Source organism: Aegilops tauschii, chromosome 7 (genome assembly GCF_002575655.3).
Source record: "Aegilops tauschii subsp. strangulata cultivar AL8/78 chromosome 7, Aet v6.0, whole genome shotgun sequence".
NCBI classification, from domain to species: Eukaryota; Viridiplantae; Streptophyta; class Magnoliopsida; order Poales; family Poaceae; genus Aegilops; species Aegilops tauschii.
In genome coordinates, this window is record NC_053041.3 from 540,586,580 (window position 1) to 540,608,450 (window position 21,871).

At 47.3% G+C, this 21,871-nt stretch overlaps 1 protein-coding gene and 1 pseudogene across 3 annotated transcripts; one reads left to right on the forward strand and one right to left on the reverse strand.

The window, feature by feature from the left end:
• Positions 1–15,138: 15,138 nt before the first annotated feature.
• On the forward strand, positions 15,139–16,058 carry LOC109734526 (uncharacterized; annotated as a pseudogene).
• Positions 16,059–17,670: 1,612 nt separating this feature from the next.
• On the reverse strand, positions 17,671–20,152 carry LOC109734527 (mitogen-activated protein kinase 4-like). Of its 3 annotated transcripts, none has more exons than XM_045230903.2 (3): positions 19,843–20,152; positions 19,344–19,769; positions 17,671–18,767 (listed from the first exon to the last, which is right to left on the reverse strand). In XM_045230903.2, exons 2-3 carry the CDS (start codon positions 19,764–19,766, stop codon positions 18,081–18,083), a joined length of 1,110 nt encoding a protein of 369 aa, XP_045086838.1. In that variant the 5' UTR covers positions 19,767–19,769; positions 19,843–20,152; the 3' UTR covers positions 17,671–18,080. The 3 variants fall into 3 exon arrangements, with proteins under 3 accessions (XP_045086838.1, XP_040250525.1, XP_020149322.2); XM_040394591.3 differs by having other exon boundaries at positions 19,902–20,151; XM_020293733.4 differs by having other exon boundaries at positions 19,344–20,152.
• Positions 20,153–21,871: the final 1,719 nt, after the last annotated feature.

Consider the following 21,871-nt stretch of genomic DNA (forward strand, 5'->3'; position numbering starts at 1 on the left):
TGTGTCCGAATGTCATAACCGTACTTTATTAGATATGGTGCGATCTATGATGTCTCTTACCGATTTACCACTATCATTTTGGGGTTATGCATTAGAGATAGCTGCATTCACTTTAAATAGGGCACCGTCTAAATCTGTTGAGACGACACCGTATGAACTGTGGTTTGGCAAGAAACCTAAGCTGCCGTTTCTTAAAGTTTGGGGTTGCGATGCTTATGTGGAAAAGCTTCAGCCTAATAAGCTCGAACCCAAATCGGAGAAGTGCATCTTCATAGGATACCCAAAAGAAATTGTTGGGCACACCTTCTATCACAGATCCGAAGGCAAGATCTTCGTTGCTAAGAATGGATCCTTTCTAGAGAAGGAGTTTCTCTCGAAAGAAGTGAGTGGGAGGAAAGTAGAACTTGATGAGGTAATTGTACCTTCTCTCGAATTGGAAAGTAGTTCGTCACAGAAAACCATTCCTGTGATGCCTACACCAACTAGAGAGGAAGCTAATGATAATGATCATGAAACTTCAGATCAAGTTACTACTGAACCTCGTAGGTCAACCAGAGCACGATCCGCACCAGAGTGGTACGGTGGTCTTGTCCTGGAAGTCATGTTACTAGACCAAGACGAACCTATGGACTATGAGGAAGCGATGATGAGCCCAGATTCTGCAAAATGGCTTGAGGCCATGAAATCTGAGATGGGATCCATGTATGAGAACAAAGTATGGACTTTGGTTGACTTTCCCGATGATCGGCAAGCCATAGAGAATAAATGGATCTTCAAGAAGAAGACTGACGCTGATGGTAATGTTACTGTCTACAAAGCTTGACTTATCGCGAAAGGTTTTCGACAAGTTCAAGGAGTTGACTACGATGAGACCTTCTCACTCGCAGCGATGCTTAAGTCTGTCCGAATCATGTCAGCAATTACCGCATTTTATGATTACGAAATCTGGCAAATGGACGTCAAAACTGCATTCCTTAATGGATTTCTTAAAGAAGAGTTGTATAAGATGCAACCAGAAGGTTTTGTTGATCCTAAAGGTGCTAACAAAGTATGCAAGCTCCAGCGATCCATTTATGGACTGGTGCAAGCATCTCGGAGTTAGAATATACGCTTTGATGAGGTGATCAAAGCATATGGTTTTATACAGACTTTCGGAGAAGCCTGTATTTACAAGAAAGTGAGAGGGATCTCTGTAGCATTTCTAATATTATATGTCGATGACATATTGTTGATTAGAAATGATATAGAATTTCTGGATAGCATAAAAGGATACTTGAAGAAAAGTTTTTCAATGAAAGACCTCGGTGAAGCTGCTTATATATTGGGCATCAAGATCTATAGAGATAGATCAAGGCGTATATTGGGCATCAAGAAAAGTTTTGAAGAAGTTCAAAATGGATCGGTCAAAGAAAGGGTTCTTGCCTATGTTACAAGGTGTGGAATTGAGTCAAACTCAATGCCCGACCACTGCAGAAGATAGAGAGAAAATGAAAGTCATTCCCTATGCCTCAGCCATAGGTTCTATCATGTATGCTATGTTGTGTACCAGACCTGATGTGTGCCTTGATATAAGTCTAGCAGGGAGGTACCAAAGTAATCCAGGAGTGGATCACTGGACAGCGGTCAAGAACATCCTATAGTACCTGAAAAGGACTAAGGATATGTTTCTCTTTTATGGAGGTGACAAAGAGCTCGTCGTAAATTTTACGTCGATGCTAGCTTTGACACTGATCCGGATAACTCTAAGTCACAAAGCGGATACATATTTATATTGAATGGTGGAGCCGTCAGTTGGTGCAGTTCCAAGCAAAACGTCGTCGCAGGATCTACGTGTGAAGCGGAGTATATAGCTGCTTCAGAAGTAGCGAATGAAGGAGTCTGGATGAAGGTGTTCATATCCAATCTAGGTATAATACATAGTGCATCGGGTCCAATGAAAATCTTTTGTGACAATACTGGAGCAATTACCTTGGCGAAGGAATCCAGATTTCACAAAAGAACCAAACACATCAAGAGATGCTTCAACTCCACCCGTGATCAAGTCAAGGAGGGAGACATAGAGATTTGCAAAATACATACGGATCTGAATGTTGCAGATGTTGGGGATCATAGCAGAAATTTAAAATTTTCTACGCATCACCAAGATCAATCTATGGAGTCATCTAGCAACGAGAGAGAGAGGAGTGCATCTACATACCCTTGTAGATCGCGAGCGGAACCGTTCAAGGGAACGGGGTTGATGGAGTCATACTCGTCGTGATCCAAATCATCGATGACCGAGCGCCGAACGGACGGCACCTCCGCGTTCAACCCACGTACGGTTGGGGAAGACGTCTCCTCCTTCTTGATCCAGCAAGGGGGAAGGAGAGGCTGATGGAGATCCAGCAGCACGACGGCGTGGTGATGGAAGTAGCGGGGATCTCGGCAGGGCTTCGCCAAGCTCAGCAAGAGGGAGAGGTGTCACGGGAGGAAGAGGGAGGCGCCAGGGGCTGTGGTGCGGCTGCCCTCCCTCCCCTCCAATATATATAGGGGCCCTGGGGGGCGCCGGCCCCTGGGAGATCCAATCTCCAGGGGGGCGGCGGCGAAGGGGGGTGGCTTGCCCCCCAAGCCAAGTGGGGCGCCCCCACCCCAAGGGTTTCCAACCCTAGGCGCAGGGGCGAGGCCCAAAGGGGGCGCACCAGCCCACCAGGGGCTGGTTCCCCTCCCACTTCAGCCCATGGGGCCCTCTGGGATAGGTGGCCCCACCCGGTGGACCCCTGGGACCCTTCCGGTGGTCCCGGTACAATACCAGTGACCCCCGAAACTTTCCCGGTGGCCGAAACTGGACTTCCTATATATAATTCTTCACCTCCAGACCATTCCGGAACTCCTCCTGACGTCCGGGATCTCATCCGGGACTCCGAACAACTTTCGGATTTCCGCATACTAATATCTCTACAACCCTAGCGTCACCGAACCTTAAGTGTGTAGACCCTACGGGTTCGGGAGACATGCAGACATGACCGAGACGACTCTCCGGTCAATAACCAACAGCGGGATCTGGATACCCATGTTGGCTCCCACATGTTCCACGATGATCTCATCGGATGAACCATGATGTCGAGGATTCAATCAATCCCGTATACAATTCCCTTTGTCAATCGGTACGTTACTTGCCCGAGATTCGATCGTCGGTATCCCAATACGTCGTTCAATATCGTTACCGGAAAGTCACTTTACTCGTACCGTAATGCATGATCCCGTGACCAACCACTTGGTCACTTTGAGCTCATTATGATGATGCATTACCGAGTGGGCCCAGAGATACCTCTCTGTCATACGGAGTGACAAATCCCAGTCTCGATCCGTGTCAACCCAACAGACACTTTCAGAGATACCTGTAGTGTACCTTTATAGTCACCCAGTTACGTTGTGACGTTTGGTACACCCAAAGCACTCCTATGGCATCCGGGAGTTACACGACCTCATGGTCTATGGAAATGATACTTGACATTGGAAAAGCTCTAGCAAACGAACTACACGATCTTTGTGCTATGCTTAGGATTGGGTCTTGTCCATCACATCATTCTCCTAATGATGTGATCCCGTTATCAATGACATCCAATGTCCATAGTCAGGAAACCATGACTATCTGTTGATCAACGAGCTAGTCAACTAGAGGCTCACTAGGGACATGTTGTGGTCTATGTATTCACACATGTATTACGATTTCCGGATAACACAATTATAGCATGAACAATAGACAATTATCATGAACAAAGAAATATAATAATAACCATTTTATTATTGCCTCTAGGGCATATTTCCAACAGTCTCCCACTTGCACTAGAGTCAATAATCTAGTTACATTGTGATGAATCGAACACCCATAGAGTGCTGGTGTTGATCATGTTTTGCTCTAGGGAGAGGTTTAGTCAACGGATCTGCTGCATTCAGGTCCGTATGTACTTTACAAATATCTATGTCTCCATTTTGAACATTTTCACGAATGGAGTTGAAGCGACGCTTGATATGCATGGTCTTCCTGTGAAACCTGGGCTCCTTGGAAAGGGCAATAGCTCCAGTGTTGTCACAGAAGAGAGTCATCGGGCCCGACGCATTGGGAATCACCCCTAGGTCAGTAATGAACTCCTTTATCCAGATTGCTTCTTGTGCTGCCTCTGAGGCCGCCATGTACTCCGCTTCACATGTAGATCCCGCCACGACGCTTTGCTTGCAACTGCACCAGCTTACTGCCCCACCATTCAAAATGTACACGTATCCGGTTTGTGACTTAGAGTCATCCAGATCTGTGTCGAAGCTAGCGTCGACGTAACCCTTTACGACGAGCTCTTCGTCACCTCCATATACGAGAAACATATCCTTAGTCCTTTTCAGGTACTTCAGGATATTCTTGACCGTTGTCCAGTGTTCCATGCCGGGATTACTTTGGTACCTTCCTACCAAACTTATGGCAAGGTTTACATCAGGTCTGGTACACAGCATGGCATACATAATAGACCCTATGGCCGAGGCATAGGGGACGACACTCATCTTTTCTCTATCTTCTGCCGTGGTCGGGCATTGAGCCGTGCTCAATTGCACACCTTGCAATAAAGTCAAGAACCCCTTCTTGGACTGGTCCATATTGAACTTCTTCAATATCTTGTCAAGGTACGTACTTTGTGAAAGACCAATAAGGCGTCTCGATCTATCTCTATAGATCTTGATGCCTAATATATAAGCAGCTTCTCCAAGGTCCTTCATTGAAAAACACTTATTCAAATAGGCCTTTATACTTTCCGAGAATTCTATATCATTTCCCATCAACAGTATGTCATCCACATATAATATGAGAAATGCTACAGAGCTCCCACTCACTTTCTTGTAAACACAGGCTTCTCCATAAGTCTGCGTAAACCCAAACGCTTTGATCATCTCATCAAAGCGAATGTTCCAACTCCGAGATGCCTGCACCAGCCCATAGATTGATCGCTAGAGCTTGCATACTTTGTTAGCATTCTTAGGATCGACAAAACCTTCCGGCTGCATCATATACAATTCTTCCTTAAGGAAGCCATTAAGAAATGCCGTTTTGACGTCCATTTGCCATATCTCATAATCATAGAATGCGGCAACTGCTAACATGATTCGGACGGACTTCAGCTTCACTACGGGTGAGAAAGTCTCATCGTAGTCAACCCCTTGAACTTGTCGATAACCCTTAGCGACAAGTCGAGCCTTATAGATGGTCACATTACCATCCGCGTCTGTCTTCTTCTTAAAGATCCATTTATTTTCTATGGCTCGCCGATCATCGGGCAAGTCAGTCAAAGTCCATACTTCGTTTTCATACATGGATCCTATCTCGGATTTCATGGCTTCTAGCCATTTGTCGGAATCTGGGCCCGCCATTGCTTCTTCATAGTTCGAAGGTTCTCCGTTGTCTAACAACATGATTTCCAAGATAGGGTTGCCGTACCACTCTGGCGCGGAACGTGTCCTCGTGGACCTACAAAGTTCAGTAGGAGCTTGATCTGAAGTACCTTGATCATCATCATCATTAACTTCCTCTCTAGTCGGTGCATGCACCACATGAACATTTTCCTGAGCTGCGCTACTTTCCGGTTCAAGAGGTAGTACTTCATCAAGTTCCACTTTCCTCCCACTTATTTCTTTCGAGAGAAACTCTTTCTCCGAAAAGGGCCCGTTCTTGGCAACAAAGATCTTGCCTTCGGATCTGAGGTAGAAGGTATACCCAATGGTTTCCTTAGGGTATCCTATGAAGACGCATTTCTCCGACTTGGGTTCGAGCTTTTCAGGTTGAAGTTTCTTGACATAAGCATCGCATCCCCAAACTTTTAGAAACGACAGCTTAGGTTTCTTCCCAAACCATAATTCATACGGTGTCGTCTCAACAGATTTAGACGGTGCCCTATTTAAAGTGAATGTGGCAGTCTCTAAAGCATAGCCCCAAAATGAGAGCGGTAGATCAATAAGAGACATCATAGATCACACCATATCCAATAGAGTGCGATTACGACGTTCGAACACACCATTACGCTGAGGTGTTCCAGGCAGCGTGAGTTGTGAAACAATTCCACATTTCCTTAAGTGTGTGCCAAATTCGTGACTCAAATATTCCCCTCCACAATCTGATCGTAAGAACTTTATTTTCCTGTCACGTTGATTCTCAACCTCACTCTGAAATTCCTTGAACTTTTCAAAGGTCTCAGACTTGTGTTTCATTAGGTAGACATACCCATATCTACTCAAGTCATCAGTGAGAGTGAGAACATAACGATAGCCACCGCGAGCCTCAACACTCATTGGACCGCACACATCAGTATGTATGATTTCCAATAAGTTGGTTGCTCGCTACATTATTCCGGAGAATGGAGTCTTGGTCATTTTGCCCATGAGGCATGGTTCGCATGTGTCAAATGATTCATAATCGAGAGACTCTAATAGTCCATCAGCATGGAGCTTCTTCATGCGCTTGACACCAATGTGACCAAGGCGGCAGTGCCACAAGTATGTGGGACTATCATTATCAACTTTACATCTTTTGGTATTCACACTATGAATATGTGTAACATCACGCTCGAGATTCATTAAGAATAAACCATTGACCAGCGGGGCATGACCATAAAACATATCTCTCATATAAATAGAACAACCATTATTCTCGGATTTAAATGAGTAGCCATCTCGCATTAAACGAGATCCAGATACAATGTTCATGCTCAAAGCTGGCACTAAATAACAATTATTGAGGTTTAAAACTAATCCCGTAGGCAAATGTAGAGGTAGCGTGCCGACGGCGATCACATCGACCTTGGAACCATTCCCGACGCGCATCGTCACCTCGTCCTTCGCCAGTCTCCGCTTATTCCGCAGCTCCTGTTTTGAGTTACAAATATGAGCAACCGCACCGGTATCAAATACCCAGGAGCTACTACGAGTACTGGTAAGGTACACATCAATTACATGTATATCACATATACCTTTGGTGTTGCCGGCCTTCTTGTCCGCTAAGTATTTGGGGCAGTTCTGCTTCCAGTGACCACTTCCCTTGCAATAAAAGCACTCAGTCTCAGGCTTGGGTCCATCCTTTGGCTTCTTCCCGGCAACTGGCTTACCGGGCGCGGCAACTCCCTTGCCGTCCTTCTTGAAGTTCTTCTTACCCTTGCCTTTCTTGAACTTAGTGGTTTTATTCACCATCAACACTTGATGTTCCTTTTTGATCTCCACCTCTGCTGATTTCAGCATTGAATATACCTCAGGAATGGTCTTTTCCATCCCCTGCATATTGAAGTTCATCACAAAGCTCTTGTAGCTCGGTGGAAGCGACTGAAGGATTCTGTCAATGACCGCGTCATCTGGGAGATTAACTCCCAGCTGAGTCAAGCGGTTGTGTAACCCAGACATTTTGAGTATGTGCTCACTGACAGAACTATTTTCCTCCATCTTACAACTGAAGAACTTGTCGGAGACTTCATATCTCTCGACCCGGGCATGAGCTTGGAAAACCATTTTCAGCTCTTCGAACATCTCATATGCTCCGTGTTGCTCAAAACGCTTTTGGAGCCCCGGTTCTAAGCTGTAAAGCATGCCGCACTGAACGAGGGAGTAATCATCAGCACGTGACTACCAAGCGTTCATAACGTCTTGGTTCTCTGGGATTGGTGCATCACCTAGCGGTGCTTCTAGGACATAATCTTTCTTGGCAACTATGAGGATGATCCTCAGGTTCCGGACCCAGTCCGTATAGTTGCTGCCATCATCTTTCAGCTTAGTTTTCTCTAGGAACACGTTGAAGTTGAGGGCAACGTGGGCCATTTGATCTACAAGACATATTGTAAAGATTTTAGACTAAGTTCATGATAATTAAGTTCATCTAATCAAATTATCCAATGAACTCCCACTCAGATAGACATCCCTCTAGTCATCTAAGTGAAACATGATCCGAGTCAACTAGGCCGTGTCCGATCATCACGTGAGACGGACTAGTCAACATCGGTGAACATCTTCATGTTGATCGTATCTTCTATACGACTCATGCTCGACCTTTCGGTCTTCCGTGTTCCGAGGCCATGTCTGTACATGCTAGGCTCGTCAAGTCAACCTAAGTGTATTGCGTGTGTAAATCTGGCTTACACCCGTTGTATTCGAACGTTAGAATCTATCACACCCGATCAACACGTGGTGCTTCGAAACAACGAACCTTCGCAACGGTGCACAGTTAGGGGGAACACTTTCTTGAAATTATTATAAGGGATCATCTTATTTACTACCGTCGTATTAAGCAAATAAGAAGTAAAACATGATAAACATCACATGCAATCAAATAGTGACATGATATGGCCAATATCATTTTGCTCCTTTTGATCTCCATCTTCGGGGCGCCATGATCATCTTCGTCACCGGCATGACACCATGATCTCCATCATCATGATCTCCATCATCGTGTCTTCATGAAGTTGTCACGCCAACGATTACTTCTACTTCTACGGCTAACGTGTTTAGCAATAAAGTAAAGTAATTTACATGGCGTTATTCAATGACACGCAGGTCATACAAAAAATAAAGACAACTCCTATGGCTCCTGCGGGTTGTCATACTCATCGACATGCAAGTCGTGATTCCTATTACAAGAACATGATCAATCTCATACATCACATATATCATTCATCACATCTTCTGGCCATATCACATCACAAGGCATATGCTGCAAAAACAAGTTAGACGAACTCTAATTGTTGTTGCATGTTTTTTACGTGGCTTCTATAGGTTTCTAGCAAGAACGTTTCTTACCTACGTAAAACCACAACGTGATATGCCAATTACTATTTACCCTTCATAAGGACCCTTTTCATCGAATCCGGCCCGACTAAAGTGGGAGAGACAGACACCCGCTAGCCACCTTATGCAACTAATGCATGTCAGTCGGTGGAACCTGTCTCACGTAAGCGTACGTGTAAGGTCGGTCCGGGCCGCTTCATCCCACGATGCCGCTGAATCAAGATAAGACTAGTAGCGGCAAGTAAATTGACATGATCTACGCCCACAACAATCTTGTGTTCTACTCGTGCATAGTAACTACGCATAGACCTAGCTCATGATGCCACTGTTTGGGGATCGTAGCAGAAATTTAAAATTTTCTACACATCACCAAGATCAATCTATGGAGTCATCTAGCAATGAGAGAGAGGAGTGCATCTACATACCCTTGTAGATCGCGAGCGGAAGCGTTCAAGTGAACGGGGTTGATGGAGTCGTACTCGTCGTGATCCAAATCACCGATGACCGAGCGCCGAACGGACGGCACCTCCGCGTTCAACACACGTACGGTTGGGGAAGACGTCTCCTCCTTCTTGATCCAGCAAGGGGGAAGGAGAGGTTGATGGAGATCCAGCAGCACGACGGCGTGGTGGTGGAAGTAGCGGGGATCTCGGCAGGGCTTCGCCAAGCTCAGCAAGAGGGAGAGGTGTCACGGGAGGGAGAGGGAGGCGCCAGGGGCTGTGGTGCGGCTGCCCTCCCTCCCCTCCAATATATATAGGGGCCCTGTGGCCGCCGGCCCCTGGGAGATCCAATCTCCAGGGGGGCGGCGGCCAAGGGGGGCGGCTTGCCCCCCAAGCCAAGTGGGGCGCCCCCACCCCTAGGGTTTCCAACCCTAGGCGCAGGGGGAGGCCCAAAGGGGGGTGCACCAGCCCACCAGGGGCTGGTTTCCCTCCCACTTCAGCCCATGGGGCCCTCCGGAATAGGTGGCCCCACCCGGTGGACCCATGGGACCCTTCCGGTGGTCCCGGTACAATACCGGTGACCCCCGAAACTTTCCCGGTGACCGAAACTGGACTTCCCATATATAATTCTTCACCTCCGGACCATTCCGGAACTCCTCGTGACGTCCGGGATCTCATCCGGGACTCCGAACAACTTTCGGATTTCCGCATACTAATATCTCTACAACCCTAGCGTTACCGAACCTTAAGTGTGTAGACCCTACGGGTTCGGGAGACATGCAGACATGACCGAGACGACTCTCCGGTCAATAACCAACAGCGGGATCTGGATACCCATGTTGGCTCACACATGTTCCACGATGATCTCATCGGACGAACCATGATGTCGAGGATTCAATCAATCCCGTATACAATTCCCTTTGTCAATCGGTACGTTACTTGCCCGAGATTCGATCGTCGGTATCCCAATACCTCGTTCAATCTCGTTACCGGCCGTAATGCATAATCCCGTGACCAACCACTTGGTCACTTTGAGCTCATTATGATGATGCATTACCGGGTGGGCCCAGAGATACCTCTCCGTCATACGGAGTGACAAATCCCAGTCTCGATCCGTGTCAACCCAACAGACACTTTCAGAGATACTTGTAGTGTACCTTTATAGTCACCCAGTTACGTTGTGACGTTTGGTACACCCAAAGCACTCCTACGGCATCCGGGAGTTACACGACCTGATGGTCTAAGGAAATGATACTTGACATTGGAAAAGCTCTAGCAAACGAACTACACGATCTTTGTGCTATGCTTAGGATTGGGTCTTGTCCATCACATCATTCTCCTAATGATGTGATCCCGTTATCAATGACATCCAATGTCCATAGTCAGGAAACCATGACTATCTGTTGATCAACGAGCTAGTCAACTAGAGGCTCACTAGGGACATGTTGTGGTCTATGTATTCACACATGTATTACGATTTCCGGATAACACAATTATAGCATGAACAATAGACAATTATCATGAACAAAGAAATATAATAATAACCATTTTATTATTGCCTCTAGGGCATATTTCCAACAGCAGACCCATTTACTAAGCCTCTTCCACGAGCAAAACATGATCAGCACCAAGACTCCATGGGTGTTAGAATCATTACATTGTAATCTAGATTATTGACTCTAGTGCAAGTGGGAGACTAAAGGAAATATGCCCTAGAGGCAATAATAAAGTTGTTATTTACATTTCCTTATATCGTGATAAATGTTTTTTATTCATGCTAGAATTGTATTAACCGGAAACTTGATACATGTGTGGATACATAGACAAAACACAGTGTCCCTAGTAAGCCTCTACTAGACTAGCTCGTTAATCAAAGATGGTTAAGTTTCCTAACCATAGACATGTGTTGTCATTTGATGAACGGGATCACATCATTAGGAGAATGATGTGATGGACAAGACCCATCCATTAGCTTAGCATAATGATCGTTAAGTTTTATTGATATTGCTTTCTTCATGACTTGTACATATTCCTTTGACTATGAGATTATGCAACTCTCGGATACCGGAGGAATACCTTGTGTGCTATCAAACGTCACAATGTAACTGGGTGATTATAAAGAAGCTCTACAGGTATCTCCGAAGGTGTTTGTTGGGTTGGCACAGATCGAGATTAGGATTTGTCACTCCGAGTATCGGAGAGGTATCTCTAGGCCCTCTTGGTAATGCACATCATAATAAGCCTTGCAAGCAATGTGACTAATGAGTTAGTTACGGGATGATGTATTACGCAACGAGTAAAGAGACTTGTCGGTAATGAGATTGAACTAGGTATGAATATACCGACGATCAAATCTCGGGCAAGTAACATACCGATGACAAAGGGAATAACGTATGTGTGGGAACCAATATGAGCATCCAGGTTTCGCTATTGGTTATTGACCGGAGAGGTGTCTCGGTCATGTCTACATAGTTCTCAAACCCGTAGGGCCCGCACGCTTAATGTTCGATGACGATTTTTATTATATGAGTTATGTGATTTGGTGACCGAATGTTGTTCGGAGTCCCGGATGAGATCACGGACATGACGAGGAGTCATCGGGTACATATCGGAGTACTGGGGGGGTTACCGGAAGCCCTCGGGGGAAGATATGGGCCATATGGGCCATAGGAGGGGAGCACACCAGTCCACAAGGGGTGGCGCCCCCCTTATGGTAGGAGGCCGAATAGGAGAAGGAGATGGGGGTTCGGCTCCCCTTTCCTTCCTCCTCCCTCTTCCCTCTTTTCCCCTCCGGAAAAAGGAAAGGGGGCAGGCCGAATTGGACGAGGGGCCGAAGTAGGATTCCTCCTACTTGGGCGTGCCCTAGGCTGCCTCTCCCCCTCCCTCCTTTATATAAGTGGGGAGGGGGCGCCTAGAAGACACACCAACCATTGTTAGCCGTGTGCGGCGCCCCCCTCCATAGTTTACGCCTCCGGTCATATCACGTAGTGCTTAGGCGAAGCCCTGCACGGACCACTTCAGCATCACCGTCACCACGCCGTCGTGCTGACGGAACTCTCCCTCGACACTTTGCTGGATCAAGGGTTCGAGGGATGTCATCGAGCTGAACGTGTGCAGAACTCGGAGGTGTCGTACGTTCAGTGCTCGATCGGTCGGAACGAGAAGAAGTTCGACTACGTCAACCGCGTTGTCAAATGCTTCCGCTTTCAGTCTACGAGGGTACGTGGACACATTCTCCCCCTCTCGTTGTTATCCTTCTCCTAGATAGATCTTGCGTGAGCGTAGGAATTTTTTTGAAATTGCATGCTACGTTTCCCAACAGTTGGTCTCCACTCTATAGGCAGTGGGGCAGCATTGGGTGGCACTGGTGATTGCATCATGTGTGGCCAACCGATGATGGTGTTGTACCTGTCAGACTCAGCCCATAGTGATGCTTAGCCTACAGTGGTGGTATGCTCTACTCCTTGCGTGACGACAATGGTCTTGAGGAATGCGGTGGCAGTTGGATGACGCGAACGTCGCACATAGTGGTGGACGGCGGGCGATCGAGTTCTGATGAGGCTTCCCTACCAGGTTCGCTACCTGAATGCTCGAGGTTGTGTCTGGAACCGTCGCCAAAGGACTTTGGTGAAGATGGGTCGAGGCTGCTGGATGGACTATGGGTTATGGCCGCTCTGGTGGCTTTATGTTTGCAGTTTGAGTCCAAACATTGCTGAAGAGTTGAGGATACAGGATTGCCCCTTCAGTGGGTTCTTGGTGGCATTGGTGACCTTGTTGATCCTGACGGACGTGCTCTGATCTGCTCCACACACACGTGGTACGTCCTGTATGTTCAGTCGGGAAGGCATTCCGTCGAGCAGGCCCACACATGGTATGAAGTAGTTATCTTTCATGGTGAAAACCCAAGCTCTAGCCTCCAGGGATGGATATGACAATGGTGGTGCTCTCGTGTTGTTCCCTTCTTGCAATCATCGTCGTTGAAGCACTTTTCTCACAGTCCAGAGTTCTGTCATCGGTGGTGGTTGATGTTGATGCTTGCGACTGCATGCTTGAGTTCACTTCAAAATGAAATTTGGATGTCACTTTCAACTCCTTTTTCTCTGTGTTGCATATTTTTATGCAACATTATGAATCAATAAAATTTGTCTATTATGGGAAAATAATAATGAAATTGACCTCCTAAATTCCTTTTCCTCTCCAATTACTATTATCTATCCAATTTCCGTCACTATCACTGATTTCCTCCACCAAACACAATGTCACGGAAAAATGTGGCTCCTGAGTCCTGACCAGCGAACGAACGGAAATGCAACTCTTGACCAGCGAGTGAGCCGACTCACCGAGCCGGAAAGAAGCTCGGTTCCGAGCCGGGCTCGGGCCGCCTGGGCCCGCGCCAAATCCGCCTTTGCCTCGCTATCGCCGCACGTAATCAATCCCTCCCTGTTCCTCGGAATTTCCTATTCGCCGCTCTCTGCGGCAAGAAGTCGCGGGTTCACACAGGCGGTCGATCCGATAGGTCGTATTGGGCCGGCCTGTTTAAGCGCTTTCAGCGTTCCCGGTTTTGGGAACCTTCTAGAGGTTCCCAGCCGGTTTTTTACGGTTTTGAGAACCTTCTAGAAGGTTCCTGAACAGGATTTCTTAGTTTTTTGTTTATCTTTTCTTTTTCTTTTTTCTGTTTTTTTTCCTTTTCTCTCCTTGTTTCCTTTTTCTGTTTATTTTATTTACTTATTTCTTTTTGTTTCTTTTTTCTCCGATTTTCTTTTCTTTTTTCCTTTTTCTTTCTCAGATTTCTTTTTCTTTTTCAAAAAATGTTCACATTTTACAAAAAAAATTCATTTTTACGAAAAATGTTCCTGTTTTCAAATTTTATTCATAACTTGCAAAATTTGTTCGCTTTGTTTAAAAAACTGTTCATAATTTCATGAAATGTTCCATTTTCAAATATTTGTTCAAAAATTCAAAAAATATTCGTGGTTTCAATTTTTTCCAAAATTTCATAATTTGTTCGCAACTTCAAAAAAGTTTCATGTTTTTCAAAAACATTTTCTGCAGTTTCAAATTTTCTGTTCGCATAGGCAAAATATGTTCTTGTCTATGAAAATGTTCAGAAATTCAAAATATGTACGCACTTTTTCAAAATATAGACATTTTTCTGAATTTTTGAACAAATTTCAGGTTCGAGGACATTTTTTTTGGAATGTTTCAAAAATTGTTCACGTTTCAAAAATTGTTTGCAATTTTCAAAAAATGATCGTTTTTCATATTTTGTTTTGGTACGGTTTTCTTTAAAAAAATCACATCTTTAAAAAATTGTTCATCATTCTAAAAAATTGTTCCCGTTTTCAAAAAAAAATCACAAATTAAAAAATGCTCCTCTTTTTGAAAAGTGTTCACAAATTCAAAAACTGTTCGCATTTTGTCAAAACTTGTTCATGACTGTGAATTTTTGTTCAGAATTTAACAGAATGTTCATATTTTTCAGGATTTGTTCACAAATTCAAAATATGTTCCTGTTTTTAGTTTTTTTCAACAATTCAAAATATTGTTCACATTTTTCAAAAAACTTGTCTGTTTTTATCAAAACTGATCGTAATTTTAAAAAATGTTCCTTTTTTCGATATTTGTCCACAACTTCAAAATTGTTCCTTTTTAAAATTTGATTACATATTGAAAAATAAAACTCGTGTGTGTTCGTAAAAAAGTTCTTACATTGAAAAATATATTCAGAAATTACAAGAAAAGATCGAAAAAATAAAAAATAACCGGATCTGGTGATGTGACTAGTTCTATAGTGTTCGCATTGCCATATCACCATAAGCATCAATCAGGCGTAGTGGTCAGGTACCTCGCTCTACAAGTGCGCGGTCGTGAGATTGATTCCTCCCTGAAACTTTGCGTTTTTCTTTCATTTTTACACCGCTCGCTGCCTGTGTGGGCCGGCCCAGTCGGGGAGCGCCCTGTGCGAAGCCCCGACTGGTTGCCGCAGTAAGCGGCACATAGGTGCTCCCCTGTTTCCTCCCCGCTCGTCTCAGCTAGCACGCGTGCCTTGTTCCCCTGTCCACAGATTCCACACCCCCGCCATAGTACGCGATGCCGCAGCTGAGCCTGAGCACCAACGTGCCGGTGGACGCCGTCGCCGCCGCCGACATACTCAGGGACTGCTCCAGGGCGTTCGCCAGGATCATCGGCAAGCCAGAATCCGTAGCCCCCACCAACTAAACCCCTCCCTCCCCGGCGCGCGCTCCGTCTGCTCGACGGAATGCCTTCCCGATTTAGACTGCGTTGCTGACCCGCTGCCCTTTGTGGCGCAGTACGTGACGGTGTCGATCGACGGGTCGGTGCCGACGTCGTTCGCGGGGAGCGAGGAGCCCGCGGCGTAGGGGGAGATCATGTCCATCGGGGGCCTCGGCCCGGGCGTCAACGGCAAGCTCAGCGCCGCCCTCGCCGACATCCTCGAGGCCAAGCTCTCCGTCAGCGCCAGCAGGTTCTACGTCAAGTTCGACGATGTCCAGGCACACACACACATTGATCCATTGGGAGTAAATCTGTACTGTAGTTGACAACAAGAAATGTACCGTGTTTTTGTGTTGTGATGATGATGTGCCTCGTTTTGCGCTGCAGGGGTACAATGTGGGCTTCAACGGAACCACGTTCTAAGACAAATCCATCAGAAGAAAGATGTTGGCGACAGTAGTGAACCAGTAGCATACCATGCCCCACTGTGTATCATCTGCATCTTGGATTTTCGTCAGTTAATATTTCTCACATATCTGAACTACTACTGGTACTGTGATTTTAAGTCAACACAATGCAAGTTCTGCTTTTGTTTGCTTATTTGTTCAGTTACATAGAAACACAAAGTGAAAATAATCCAACCACTCCAGTTTTTCTTTTTAGAAAAGGAGGATGACCCCCGGCCTCTGCATCTGGGCAATGCATGAGGCCACTTTATTAATTATTCTCACAAGACCTTACAAAGTTATACAACAGTAAGACTAAAGCCACCGTCTAGGCAACATCTGCCGCTACTCCTATCTAGTTGATGTAGGGATGCTGATAGTCTGGGCCTAATACCAAACAGACCTCGCAGCCAAACCTAACATCTATGACCTGAGGTCCCAACCAGGACGCCTGCCGGGTATGGGGCACCCACCAGTCCGGCGCACTCTTCAACCCGGACGCCTGCCGGGTATGAGGCCGCCGCAGCCACCTGCCACCAACCCATCTTCAGAGTTGTACTGTTGCATCTACCGTGCCAGGTCTCTCTGCCATCGACGCCACCACGACACCAGACAGCGTCGCCCTCCTGCGCGAGTCCATCCTCGCACATCGGACGACGAATCTGCACTGCGCCACGCCATCGAGATCCGTCGCCATCAATGTGTAGGATGAAGCATCGCTCCACCTAAGATGCGGTCCACTGGTCCCTCGAGCCCGTGCACACCTCCAAGAGCGACGCCCCCAAGGGGGGAACGACATAAGAATGCCGCCGTCTTCCGATCAACTGATCTAGGGTTTCCCCCGGAGGTAGCAGACAGTGACCTTGAAACTCTCCTCGGCGATGCCTTCAAGAAGGGAATGTCGCAAAATAGCGCCGCCACCGCCGGCTTTGGCAGTAAGCCAAAAGCAAGTTTTCACCCGGATCTGTTCGAAGGACCTCCATCAAGCATCTCGTGCACGGATCGCCGCCATCTCTGCCGGGGACTGGACGATGGATCCAGGCCGCCGCCGCCTGACCGGCCACGGCACCACCGCGGTGCCTAAGCCGGCGCCGTCAGGCCCACCATGCCCGCCTGTAGACGCCCTCCAGATCTGCTGGCCCGCGGACGAGGCCCGCGATCTGGGCCGCTGCCATAGGTGCTCCTCGGCCGCGGGAAGAACGCGCCTGCGCTGTCGTTGCCGTCACACTCGCCGCCGGGCGCCCGCTGCTCCTTGCCGCCGGTGCACCGTCGATCCATGAGCCGCCGCCGCTGACAGGAGATCGCCATCACCGCGCGAGGGAGAGGGCCCCGCCGCCGCCGTCATTGGCCAGGCAACGCCGGCCTGGCCTCGGGCGGCGGCAGGAGGAGGGAGAGAGGAGCGGAGGCCTAGGGCCGGCGCGGTAGATCGCCCTCCGTGTCGCCAGGGGCTGGCGACGCGGGGGTTTCGTTGGACCTGGACTCCAGTTGAGGGCTTGAGAGTTCAGAATTCTTCGGATGAGTTCTTTCCCAGGGGAATAGGAGTAATAACTTTGACCACCATTGCATCAGCACATTCAGTGTGTACATCAGCATATGGTGGTACTACATTGCATATTACAAGGGGGCTTCAGAGTTTATACATTTTAAGCCAAACAGAAAACACCATACAAACTGCAGTTTTCTAGCTCTTGAAGAAACAAGACAAATTTGAAGGTAGAAGCAAACAAGGTCACTTGAAAGTTTAGGCCTTCCATACATAGAGCAGCTTCTAAAATTACAACTTACAATCATGGGGAGAAGAGAAGATTACAACTTACACAAGCTTCTTCATAACCCAATTCTTAATTAACCGAATTCCGCTTCTACAATACAGTAGTCCATATACATAGAGTAGTGTCTAAGATTACAAACTTACAATCAGGGAAAAAAAAAGAAGATTACAACTTACACAAGCTTCTTCATAACCGAATTCCGCTTCTACAACACAGTAGTCTATGTATATACTACCAAGTACTGACCCACAGCTAGAGAAATCCATACGCCGTTTATTGTACACATATTTACATAAACAGGTCACTCGACGGCATTGTGATAATTGCATTAAAGCTTTATACGAAGAATGAACATGTGAAGGCCCTGGTGTGGCACACTGCTCTCACATGTTCATTCCTGCTTGTCACATATTCACCATCCTGGCGGCCCCAGGGTGGTACTGGAGCATCTCCTGCCACAACATTTCTCGGATCATATCTGTGCCAATGTTTTCATCTATGTCGAGATCGATGGGCACCTGAGCAGGAGGGTTTGCGCTGGGATCATACAGCGGGGACATGTAGGGGTGCTCCAGAGCCTGGGTGACACTGATCCTCTTGGAAGGGTCGAAGACAAGCATCTTCTGCAACAGATCAATGGCAAGAGGGTGCGCGTGCGGGTACATGATACTGAGGGGCATCCCCGGGGTGTATGGAAGGGATTTAATGTAGTTGCCAGCTTTTGGGTTGTCAATGAACGCGAGATCAGCCTTGCTCATGGTGCCAAGAACATTGACTATAAGCTTAAGCTGATTAAGGCACTCAGTTCCTGGAAAGATCGGCTTGCGGCCAAGTAGCTCAGCAAAGATGCAGCCAACAGACCAGACATCTATGGAAGTGCCATAGTTGTCGCAGCAGAGTAGCAGCTCGGGAGCTCTGTACCAGCGGGTGACAACGTATTCTGTCATAAACTGACCTTTAGTGTTATTTGTGCGGGCCAGACCAAAGTCACAGATCTTCAGGTCACAGTTCGCATTGACCAGAAGGTTCCCAGGCTTCAGGTCTCTATGGAGTATCCCCGCTGAATGAAGGTACTTCAGTCCTCGGAGCAGCTACAGTCAAGGAAAATGGTGGGGGTCTTAGATTATTGATTGATCGACAAATATGAGAGAAAAAGGATCAGCAGAAAAAGGAGAAGATGACATGGTAACAAACAAGACTAATCTGTAGGACAACTATTTAATTATCGGTCCGATGCAAGATGCTCAAGTTCAGTTTCTACATAGTTTTCCTCAAATAATTTACAGAGGCTCAAGTTATAGGTTCATGCAAATACCATATTCATGTCTGCTGTGTATTAGGTTGCTTTTAAGAAATGCACTTCCAGGGCACAAGCACCATTAGGGAGCAGCTATAGAAGCTAAGCTACTACTAGACATATTCAAATTGACATGTGCTTCTTCCATAAATTAGCAGATTGTTCTTTGGCAACTTAACTAGTTAAAACCCAACAGCTTTAGATAGATCACGAACTTAATGCAAATTAGTATGAACTGCAAAAACAACATTATACTAGCGTACACCTGAAGCATGAACAAACTAGCTTATGTCAGAATGGTGAACAGATGAAAGACTACATGGATAAGCGTTATGCAAAGGTAAAAATGAAAAACAGAGCCGACGCATACCTGAAAAAGGAAATACTGGCAGTGGTCATTGGACAGCGGCTGAGACGACTTGACTATCTGATGCAGATCCATGTCCATGAGCTCGGAGACCAAGTAGACATCCTTGAAGCTCCTCCTATGTATCGGCATCATTATATCCTTCAAGGCAATGACATTCTCATGGCGCAGGTGCCGAAGGAGCTTCAGCTCGCGCAGCGTCCTCAGCGCATCCAGGCGGTTGTCAAAGACGTTGTTTATCTTCTTGATGGCGACCTTCTCGTTGGTCTCCTGGTTGATCGAGGAGCAAACTATCCCGTAGGCTCCTCTCCCGATGGGCTTGATCGGCACGTACTTGGTGTCGATCTCGAACATGGTCTGCCACATGGTGTAGTAGTGCTTCCCGTGGTTTCCCATGCCGTTCGGGGGATCCACCATCATTGCCATTTTCTGCGGAGAAGAGGGAAACATAGAGTTATCTATTAATTGAGAACAATGGAAGCATAACAAGGAAAAAGTTTACTAGTTTAGGGTGCCAATTTAATTTTGCCAAGTCTTATCAGCTTGACCCATGGTACTGACAGTCTCTGTTTCCACCCCACACACAATTCATCATCACGGAGGCGGAGGCAAAGGCAGAGAGCGACCGAGCAGGAGGGCTCTCTGTCTATTTTTTTTGTTTCGGGGAAGGAAGGAAGGAACGAACGAACGAGCGTACGCACGCACGTAGCTCCACTGGACTTGGGGGAGTGGTGATGAGGAAGATGGCGATGGGTGCCGCTCAGGTACAGCGAAGGGGCGGGCAGATAGCGAGATGGAACACGCGGCAGGCTGAGGAAGACGATGAGAAAGGCCTCATGTGGCCGCCCTATATATACCCGCCGCCCTGCCCACCTGGCCGGCCTCGGGACACATGGCCACTGCCGTTCCTAGGGACCGGGATCAGGGTCGACGAGTCGCCGCCGCTTCTTCCGGGTAAGCCGCCCACCCGCTTTCCGGCAACGCCTCGTACGTGCGCGGCCGGCCCCGCCACCGCGTAGCGTGCGGCGCTGGAGCGACGGCTGGTGATCCGTCGGGGGCGCGTGCCCGGCGTCGGGCGGGGCCACGAGGGCGCGCTGCGCTCGGGCGGTAGAGTAAAATGTGGGTCGTTTTCCTGATCGGTGCAGCGGTTGGGTTGCTTCTCCGCCGCGCGCGCCTTTCCTTCCCCCGTTGACCCGGCAGGCGGCAGCGGCGCGTACGGTAAGGAGGAGTTACGCGAGGGCTGTCAAACCATCTCCAACGGCCGCACAAAAAATTTCACGCGGAATAAAAGTTATAGCACGTCATTGTAGCACTTTTATTGTGCCGGGACCCACATTACTTTAGTAAACGCCCAAAAACGTGTGCTCACAAAAGCACGCAGTGCAAATTATGAAGCGTGCGCAATCCGGGGCCCAAAATATGCTGTGCGCGATAGCTTTTTCAGCGCGTGCCCAAAACTTTTTAGCGCACGTAATATTTTACAGTATCTGTTGAAGATGTTCGGCGTCACAAAAATGAAATTTTAACGCGCGGAGCTTTTTTGGGCGTCTATTGAAGATGCTCTCATGATTTCGCCGTGTGATTCGAGTTGGGCGGGTCTAACGTCCAGGATATTTGGGAGCATCCCATCCACATCCATGATGATCAGCCAGTGGTTACGCTTATGCACTCGGCTGCCCGATTATATATTTTATTAAGCGATGCCAGATACTGATACTGTATTCTTTGATCATCCTGGGTTATCCTCCAGCTTTGGGTCACTGCAAGCGGTTACGCCTTGCGAGGTCAGCTGCCTAATTCTGTTTGATCAACATTTTGAGTCCTAACGTTTTTAGCTTTTGAGCTGCTTCTTTACACAAACTTTCCATACACGATCTATTCATATCAAATATCACGTCAATACAAAGAATACCAGAAGTGATCTATTTTCGCAGACCACCTAGCGATGAGTACAAACACTTGAGCGAGCTGAATGTTGCTACTGTCATCGCCCCCCCCCCCCCCCCCCCCCTCAGGAGTCAGACAAACCTTAGGGCAGTTAAAACTAAGACCCAAAGGACCAGCGTACCAATCAACAACTGTCACCGATGACAAGAAACGTAGATGGAAGGGATCCAACCTATAGACACTTGAATGCAGACGAACGAAGAACGGGTCCAAACAGATCCAGCAAAGACAAACACCGATGAAATACCGCGAGATCCGCGGAAGACACACCTCCACACGCCATCTGACGATGCGAGACACATAGTTGGGACGGAGGATAGGAGGGGAGAACCTTATTTCATCTCCAGGGAGCTACAACCACTAGAAGAAAAAGACCCATTTGTCCCGGTTCTGGAACCGGGACTAAAGCCCATGACCTTTAGTCCCGGTTCGCTTACGGACCGGGACAGGTGGGGCTCCACATAGCCGCTTCGGAGAGCAGGCAGGAGGGCCTTTGGTCCCGGTTGGTAACACCAATCGGGACCAAAAACATCCACGCATTAGCAGCTCAGGAGCTGGGGTTTTTGTTTTTTTAGGGGGGGGGG